The sequence below is a fragment of the Colias eurytheme genome, chromosome 22 (genome assembly GCF_061535395.1).
Source record: "Colias eurytheme isolate Ceu_HAF_F1 chromosome 22, ilColEury1 Martin Lab GWU primary, whole genome shotgun sequence".
Classification (NCBI taxonomy): Eukaryota; Metazoa; Arthropoda; class Insecta; order Lepidoptera; family Pieridae; genus Colias; species Colias eurytheme.
Window position 1 is genome coordinate 92156 of NC_143001.1, and position 9996 is coordinate 102151.

The 9996-nt window shown below is 34.5% G+C and overlaps 1 protein-coding gene across 1 annotated transcript; it reads right to left on the reverse strand.

Annotated features, from left to right (window-relative positions):
* Positions 1–6257: 6257 nt before the first annotated feature.
* Positions 6258–8449, reverse strand: LOC149898446 (uncharacterized). The gene is made up of 2 exons (XM_090115092.1): positions 7951–8449; positions 6258–7000 (listed from the first exon to the last, which is right to left on the reverse strand). The coding sequence occupies exons 1-2, from the start codon at positions 8171–8173 to the stop codon at positions 6294–6296; spliced, it is 930 nt and encodes a 309-aa protein (XP_089971218.1). The 5' UTR covers positions 8174–8449; the 3' UTR covers positions 6258–6293.
* Positions 8450–9996: the final 1547 nt, after the last annotated feature.

Below are 9996 nucleotides of genomic sequence, written 5' to 3' on the forward strand. Positions count from 1 at the left end.
GATGTTAATCCTATTGTTACATCAAGTTATGAAAAGGTAATAGGTACCTACATAATAAGACATCATTTCGGAGGTAAAGTGTTATCTTTTCAAAAATTATTATTAATTTAATTTAAAAATTGTACTTATGACAATCTTTTCACTTGCAATTCCCACGGTATCTTATAGTAGTTTATGCTCAAATGACCGTCTTATCAATACCCACGTGTACACTGTACGTAGTTGCAGTCACGTCTAATATCTAATAAGTTCTCCTAATCATATTCCCTTGGGCCTTGATTCACAAGTTCTTAATACAGACTGAATAATGTATAATATCCGCGAGAGAGCTGCAAGTGCCATCACGTAGCTAATATGCATTCATTGCATATAATTCTGCATTTCGCGACACTCGTCACACCGTAAACGTAATATGCAGCGTGGGCGTTACTACATAACGGTGTGAATGCGGACTTATTCACGACTAAAACTAATTTAGATCGAGCGAGATGGCAACACCAGCGAATAACAAAATTGCAAGCGCCAGAGTGAGATAGAAAGACTGCATCGCGACACCATTTGTGGCGAAACTCGCATCAATTCATCACTTTTGAAGACTTATCACTTTCATATTTAAAAATGTTCCTTAAACTTTAAGTGTAGAGTTCATTTTGCGCTGAACGTATCGCGAAGAGTTATTTCAAGATTGACACAGCGAACAAATTTCATTTCAACCGCTAAAAGTTTAAAGTGCAATTTAAATATTGTGGGCGCAGCGGGGGTCGACTGTATTCACAATTCAGCCGGCTTATAGCTTCAGGCGCGACACAGCGCGGCACGCCACGACACGGGAACTCTTCGCATGAAAAACTCTTAGGGAAAACGACACAGCGTCAATATTTCGTGGTAGTTGGAAAACTGGACGAAATACAATTTGTAATAACACGGCAGGTAAAGAGGAATTCAGAGGGACGAGCGTTTTAATTTGAACTCAAAGTGAATGGCATTGGGTGGATTGTTGTTTGGATCGCGTTGTTTGCATGATATTAATAGAATGTTGCAGAATGCGAGGGATGTAACGTCTTATTTGGTGAGAGTTGCGAGCCGGCTCGCGGTGAAGTCTACTGATTTATTAATTGCCAATTATATACTCGAATACTCGATACACTGTTATTTCTTGTTGTTGACTAATCGTTTCTGTGATAGAGTCTTTTCTATAAAACCATTAAGTAGTGATTATTATTTTGTTTTTATTAGGAAATAAAATGATTTTAATGAATACAGAAATAGGTTTGCTCGGTAAAGGGAAAGAATAAAAAAACAATAAATAGAACAGATTTTATTTACTATTTTTCGTCTCTTTCCCTCTAGAAGGAAAAGAGTGCCTACTAGAAGGAGAATTATTTATGTTCCATTTAGCTTAGCTTTACTCTGTTACTATCAATCTATAATGTTTCTATAAAATTATCTACTCCTATATTGATATACATATCTACTTATTTGAGGGTACTTTAAATCTAAACAAGAGCACCTATGTTTCATATTTGAACATTATTTCAGTCTTATTGGAAAATTCAAAACAAGTTTTACTAGTAAATGTTATCATGAAAATAGTAAAAGCAAAGGGTAAAGGCAAACACTAAAATAGCGTGTGTTATCCACAATAATGCTTATTTTGAAGTATAAACTAAGATAGCTGAAAGGCTGTGTTTTGTACATTCAACGAAACAGGACCTTCAGTACACTGTACATTTGATCAAGTAACGTTATAATAATACGAGTCTATTGTTATTTTTTAATATATTTTTTATAATAAAATAAAAATAATTACATTATGTACCTACTGCACCGCGAGCCAGCGCAGTATTCGCGCTCTAAATAAGGCGCGGCCGAGACGAGCGGCCAAGCGTGATACAACCTTACTATTTAGTGTTTATCACTTTATAAGCGACGTCTGTAGTATATAACTATGGATTTCTGTATATAGAGCATCTATAATATAAAAAATGAAACGCTCAATTTGTTACTAACCGCAAATCTCGAGAACGGCTGAACCGATTTCGTTAATTCTTTTTTTATTCCTGAAGTACGAGGATGGTTCTTATGGAGATAAAACGTAAACTGTAGACTGGGTTGTATATAAAATTTTAAATTAATTTGTTGTTCCGGTAAAATTTAAGCAAAAGATTTGTTCAAGATAGTGGACGTGAACATGAATTTTTACATTACCCAATAAATAATAAATTTGCAGTATATTTAATTATCACTGTGGTTTGTTAGTAGGTACTAGGTACGTTTAAATGTGGCTCTACCTTAGGACTCTTTCATAATTCATCCTACCTACTAGTTCCAAATAAACAAAGTTTACAAATAAATGTTTTTGAAGTAAAACTTCTTTAGGCGCGACTAGGGAGTAACTCAGATTTTTTTTCTGACGGAAGTAACGCTGTGTAGTTTCCGCCATTTAAAAATAATAATTCTGATTGGTTGTAAGTATATGTCATATACTACACGCTTCTTGACTTATACGCCAGCTAGTGGCAAATATCATAATCAATTAGGATTATTTATTTTCAAATTTTCAAACGGATCAATTGTGAATAGCAAAGTGAATGAAAAATTCAACAGTTTTAAAAACATTATTTTAAATTGCAAAATTTTTTGAAAATCTCTAAATATACTTGTTTATTTATTACTTTTAAAATAAGTAAATTAAAAATAAATTTTCTGACAATTGCGACATTTTATAATATTCAATAACAAGGTTATATTGACATGTGCGTTTTACTTCAATCGCGCGTAAAGGTTACACGCACACACTTTTTTTTTTGATGAAATGGTTTTAAAATGCAAAGGCAAAATAATATGTAATTAATTTACTATAATTTACATAATATTTTTTTCCCTTCTTTGAGAACATTAGAAAGTAAATCACAATGCGAGTACCTACTGCACCGCGAGCCAGCGCACGCCGCGCGCTCTAAATAAGGCGCCGCCACCAGCCACCGGCCAAGCGTGTGCCGGCAATTGGTAGCAGAAAATAATATGCGAATAAAAATTATAAATTTAAAAACGATTTGGCATAGACATACATGTAAAATATATTTAACTAGCTGTGCCTCGCGGTTTTACCCGCATGGCTCCACTCCTGTTGGTCTTAGCGTTAATGATATACATAATATAGCCTATAGCCTTCCTTGATAAATGGGCTATCTAAGACCGAAACAATTTTTCAAATCGGACCAGTAGTTTCTGAGATTAGCGCGTTCAAACAAACAAACAAACACTTCAGCTTTATAATATTATGTTATGAGTATTGATAAAATAAATTTAGTAAGCTTAAAATGTATAAGTATAATGTAAGAGCTCTACTTTTTTTGTACTTGTTGTTTTTGTAAAACCCCTTTCTTATTATTATATAATTGCAAGAGTAACTATGTTCCTTCTTCACGTCTAAACTACTGAACCGCTTTGAATGAAATTTGCTACCGTTTTAGATATGTGAAAAGACATAGGATAGGTTTTATTTCGGAAATACCCATGAGAACGGGAACGAGTTTTTCATAATATTTAAAAATAAAGACTGTTAATCCTTACATTTATACATCCTATCAGTTAATCCAAGTTACTTACTTATATGTGTGCTAAATTTCATTGTAATCGGTTCAGTAGTATTTGACGGGAAAGAGTAACAAACAGACATACATACACATACACATACATCCATCCTCACAAACTTTCGCTTTTATAATATTATGAGTAGGATAGGATAGGACTAAACACATACAATACAGCCAATATTCAAAAAGTTACTTACGATTAAACGTTTGGATGATTTGACAGTTATTAAAAATTAAAACTACAAAACGAAAATGAACTTTATCATATTTGTTTATTATAGTTTAAATTACTATAATAACATCCATTACTTCAATCAGAGTCAGAAATCATGGAGATGGCTGCTGATCAGCTGATTGACTGATATTTCTAACAAATAACACTAATAAATAATTTCGGCAAACGAGCTTTTCGATTAAAAATTGGAATCCACTGTAGAGTTACGATGCCGCAGGTAGAGTTTGTTTGAAAAGTACACAAATAATATAGTTAAGTGCCTTCTTTTAATTTAAATCATAGAGCATTAAAAACGGCTTAGAATTCTTTGACAATTCAATATCGTTTGATACATAGCCAAAAGGTTCTACGATTATTATTTTACTTGATCTCATATTTAAATTTATTTTATATTATCAATAGTAAACTTTTTATTAGTTTCATTATAAGACCTAAAGGCGCTTTGCAGTTACCTCAATGTATAATATGTAACTAACTGAAAACCGCGCAAAAAGCTGCAGCTTTATTCAAGCTTTCGATTCGGGTCTGTTGAGTTGTGTTGTTAGAAAAAATAACTAATATCTATTAGACTACAGGCCCATGTTGAAACGTAACGTAAACGTTTTGTGCGGCATCTGTGTCATACTAATTACTATTTCAATACTGCTTTTATATTCCACTAGCGGTCCGCCCCGGCTTCGCCCGTGGTACATGTTTACGTTTTCTCTACATAAGAACCATCCTCGTACTTCAAGGAATATAATAAAAAAAGAATTATCGAAATCGGTTCAGCCGTTCTCGAGTTATGCGCTTACCAACACATTTTGCGATTCATTTTTATATATAAGATTATTCCGCAACGCCGTACAAAAATCATGGAGACAAGGGGAAAAAATCTCTACCTGTACTTTCGAATTCTCATCTGCACTCAGGTGGACAGCTTACAAGTGTCGGCATAGTGTTGAATCTTATTATTTTATGCTCTTATATCGTTCTAGATAGGTAACCTGGTGGTTCAAATGACCCATACATTTTTCAACATGGGCCTGTAGTCTATATCTCCTTTAAACAAAACGTCATCTATTTGATGAAGTCGTCATCTATTTGCAATTTTCACATACCTACAGGCTTCCTACAGGTTAATTGGCTTTTTCTTACTTTTGCAAATCATTTTATCTACGAAAAAAATTGTATGTGATATAATCAGATATTGCCAATTTTCGGTGAAATTATCCGATGATAATATCATAAGTTAACCATGGCACAGAAGTAGGTTGGTTAAAACCAACCTACTTTGTGCCATGGTTAACTAAAGCTCTTTAAAAATGGCATGGTTAGCTCTTTAAAAATATGCTGAGAAGGCTTCTCTGCCTTCTATAAGTAAAACTGTATATTATACCGTAGTAAGATCTCTATATTACGTTGTTTGCATTCCAGCCCCGAAACGTGGAGTTTTTCTCATCTTCTAAAATTTTACATAATTTTCTAAAGAAAAATCGAAACAATTGTTCATATTATAAATATTAGATATTAATAGCATATAGAAGCATTTCAGTATGTCAGTGAGCCGCCGCCCGCCGCCCGCCGCCCGCCGCCCGCCGCCCACGCGCCCACGCGTCTTCGCTGTCGGCGCTAATTCGTCTTTCATTGCTCCAACGTTTCCCACATTACACTATATTTTATCAGAGGAAAGTGACAGCTGCTGGAAATGTATTTATTGTGATAAGCGCGCGTTTTTGCTAACAATTAGCAATATGGGCCATGGTCTACAATTTTGTATAAACAATAAAAGTTGAACGCTTAAAAAAAGTACTTATTTAAAACAAGTTACAGTACCTAGATAATAATTGGTTAAGACACCTTAGAAACATTGAAAATGAATGAAGTTTTATATTTTATTCTATATTAATAATAATCAATTTCAGATCTCTTTAGAGCCCCCGCAGACCACAGACTTTTTATCGGCCGATAGTTTAGTCGGGTTGGCCTGCTAGTACGCACACCGGTTCAACTAAACAGTTCAGTCGGTTATGAGTGCGCAAACTATCCAACAGTCTGCCGACTATTTGCTAGTTTCTAACCAATCGTTGAAAAGAGTGGTCGCACCGCACAATGAAAATTAATAAAACATTGCATAGAATTGTTATTATTGCTCTCATACACCGGAGGAGGAAAATTAAAAAGAGAGCTCGAGAGTATTGGGTGCATCCTATCTTTAGTGATAGATTATTAAATGGAAAATTTTACACTATGCATTCCAAATTACTCGATTACCCGAAAAAATTTTTCGCCTTTTATCGAATGAGCATAACTAGCTTCAACCAACTTGTCAAATTAATTGGACCAGGAATAGCGAAGGAGGATACAAATTTAAGACTATCTATACCTGTGGAGGAGAGATTGAGCGTTACGATAAGGTAAGATAAACCACAAAACATATTTTTAATTATTTATTATATATAATAATTCAAATGCCAAGTTTACAAGTCGTATATTTGGGAATCTTCTGAAAAATTTGTATAATATGACTCGGCTGACATGTTGGAATCAGCTGGTGATGAAACATTTTGAATGGTTGTTTGTGGTATAGTGGGGGATGGTGTAGAACCGGATGTATAAGCCTGAGATTGTTGTTGTGGCGGCAAGATGTTAGTCCCTCGTTGGTAAACAGGAAAAGAGTTTATGGGTTGTTGCAGTATGGTGTATGTTGGTTGAGAAAGAGGCTGAACACGCCTACCAAGTCTTATCTGTTTAAATACGTTAAGAATACTAATCTTAGCATCGAGTTTTTCATCTGCGGTTAAATTTTTGAGTGATGGGACAAGAGACAATGCAAAGTTTACATCTTCATCAACATTAGTCTCATTTAATGCTTTTAATATTGCTTCATCCAAATCCGTATTCTTCGAAACACGAGTTTTCTTCTGGCGAGGAGGTGCGGAAGGTGCGGAAGCGGATGGAGCAGTTTCTTCATCATCTTCCGCATTTTCTGAAGTATCCTGGGCCAGGTTCAGGTTACCTTCCGTTTGACGATTTTCCATGCATGGAAGTAAAAATAATAATTGTTCAAAGTATACGTATTTACGCCTCTTGACCGAAGCCTGCCCCGACTTTGTGTTCTTTTGTGCATTTAATTCTCGGCGAAAGCAAGTCCGTAAATTGGCCCATTTTTTTTGTATATCGCGGCCTGAAAAATAATAAAATATAATTAATTCATTACAGGTATCTGGCTACTGGAGCAAGTTTCAATTCATTGTCTTTTGATTATCTGATGGGAGCTTCTACAATACGAGATATTACAAAAAGTACATGTGAGCAAATATGGAATATGCTTCAACCGTTATATATGCCAACCAAACTAGAAGATGACTGGATTGAAATAGCAGACGAATTCTACAGTCGCACAAATTTTCCAAACATCATTGGAGCGATCGATGGCAAACATATACGGATGATACAGCCAGAACATTCCGGTTCATCATATTTTAACTACAAAAAGTTCTTCTCCTGCGTTTTGATGGCTTGGACAGATGCCGATTATAAATTTGTGTACATTGATGTTGGTTCTTATGGAACAGCTAGTGATTCGGAAATATTTAAAACATCAGAAATGGGTAAACGGCTTTCCGAGAATCGACTAAATATTCCTTTTGGAAGGCAATTGCCTAATGATGATGTCGGAGATGTTATTCCATTCTCAGTCGTAGGCGATGAAGCGTTTGGACTTGGAAATCATATATTACGCCCTTATGCAAAAAGAAATTTAAACTACACCAAGCGAATTTTCAACTATAGACATACAAGAGCTCGACGCATGGTTGAATGTACTTTCGGGATTCTAGCTAATAAATGGCGTATTTTTCACCGTCCAATTGACGTAAATATTAATTTTTGTGTTAAAATTATTAAAGCTTGCTGTGTCCTACACAATTATGTACGAATCAAAGATGGAATACATTTTAAAGACACTCTCTACAGTTGTACTATGAATAACTTCAATACAAATGGAAATAACCGAGGAAGAAATAATATGAATAATGTTCGGCAATACATGTCGTCATACTTTATATCTCCTGCAGGCTCAATTCCGTGTCAATATAATAAAGTGTAATGTAAATAAATAAAAATGTATCGTACCTTGATTTGTTTTATTTTGAGCACTAAGCTCATTCCAATCAGGAACAACAGCTTCGCAAACTTCCTCCCACAGTTTTTTTTTTACATTTACGTCACAGTACTCTTTTAGATTTTTCTTGTAAAGTGCAGGGCGTTTTTCGACTTCCTCGATCAAAGTAATGATCGAAGATTCCGAAATAAGCGACTGAGAAAGTGACGCCATTTTACACGCGCGGCCGACCATTCGCTGTCAAAGCTCAGAGCGAACTAAACTATCGGCTTAGTCGGCCGACTAAAAAATCGTCGTGTGTGCGCGTGTGGTAGGGAGTCAATACTGATTATACAGTCGGCCGATAGTTTACCGACAGTTTAGTTTGAATTGAATCGGGAAGCCCATCAAACTTGTTTATCGGCCGATACCTAATCGTCATAGTGTGCGCATTTGCTTACATCTGCGTACTGATTAAGAGCCCGACCAAACTATCTGCCGATAAAAAGTCTGTGGTCTGCGGGGGCTCTTATGGAACAAAAACGCCTGATATGAACTAATTTGTGTAAAATTTGGGCGGACAGTAAACATTAGAATGGATAAAGTGACATAACGACCTACGTCTTAATAGACTAAATATAATTATTTAGAAATGTTTTAGAATTTAGATCATAGATGTGACCTGCATTGTGATTTAATCGTATTTGAATAAATGGAAAACATAGAAAGGAAAAATCTTAATTTGTAGGTACTACCTATTATAGAAAACCTCTTCTCTTTGACACTTCAAGTGAATAATCCAAATCGTTTGATTAAAAGTGATAATCCAAATCAAAACGGCAATAAGTAAAATAAAATCAAACCGAAGCCATTTAAACAAAGAGAAAACCAACAATTGGAAAGAAATAAGAAATAGATTCAGAAATTGTTTCAAATTTAAACTGGAATTAAACCGCGAGTTACATCCTTGTCACATAGTGTAACAATTACTGAACCCAATTCTAATCAAATTCTACAACAATAAGACGAAAGGAATTAAATTCAACCCGTACTGGCCCCTCGTGTTGTCTCAGCAAACACGGGCCATGGGCCATGGGACAATCGTGGGAATTATAGCTTATTGGTTCATTAAAATGGCATGATTTGTTTAGCAATCCTCGTATATTCTCATCAGTGTGACACTTTTATACATTTGATTCTATTTACCTATTTTTCCAAATGTGTCTTCAGAGATTTCAATAAAACTTGATTTTACGAGATGAACATTGGCTAGTCACTGCTAAATAATATAATATTTAGAGTAGTTTAAGATTTAGGTTTAATCAATACGAATGAAGTAATTTTTTATGTATTTTGGTACGAATAACGTTAAGCTCAGTTTTTTACAAGATAACGTAAAACACATTATGTTTAATCTCGTTTATAGACGTTCATGAAAATACAATCTATATAAATAAAAAAAATATATTTAAAGATTATTTTATTATTAATGTTTAAATAACATAATATTAGAAACACAATTTTGTACATATTATCAAACAAAATAAAAGGTTACTTGCAGGCTCATGCATTTTACTTTAACATAATATTATTTCAAATAACATTTTCGCATGACTGTATCATGCCAAATATAAATGAACCTACTCTATGTTTACTTTAATTTGAATCTACAAATAAGCCGCACAAATCCACAGCAAATATCAAATAATGAACTAATAATATTAACACCCAATTCATTGATGTCAATCTGTCAGTTCGCAGTCGATAAAGCTAATCGTCCCACGGCCCACGGCCCATGGCCCAAACCCCTTGCCCCAAAAGAGCAACTAGCGCCAATTAGCGGGACAAACGAAGGGACAGTGATACAATGATGGATTTAGTCGAGGGACTAGTTGACGGGATTAGCTGTGTACATGTGGTGGCCATAAAATTGAGCTTGCTATATTAAACAAATATATCAATTTGCATTTAAAGTGCTTTATGTAGGTGATTTAAATGTATTTTTTCATAAAAAAAAGGTAGTACATATTATATTCTAAATAAATTCTTGGATACATTTTTACTGTGAATTCTAAATA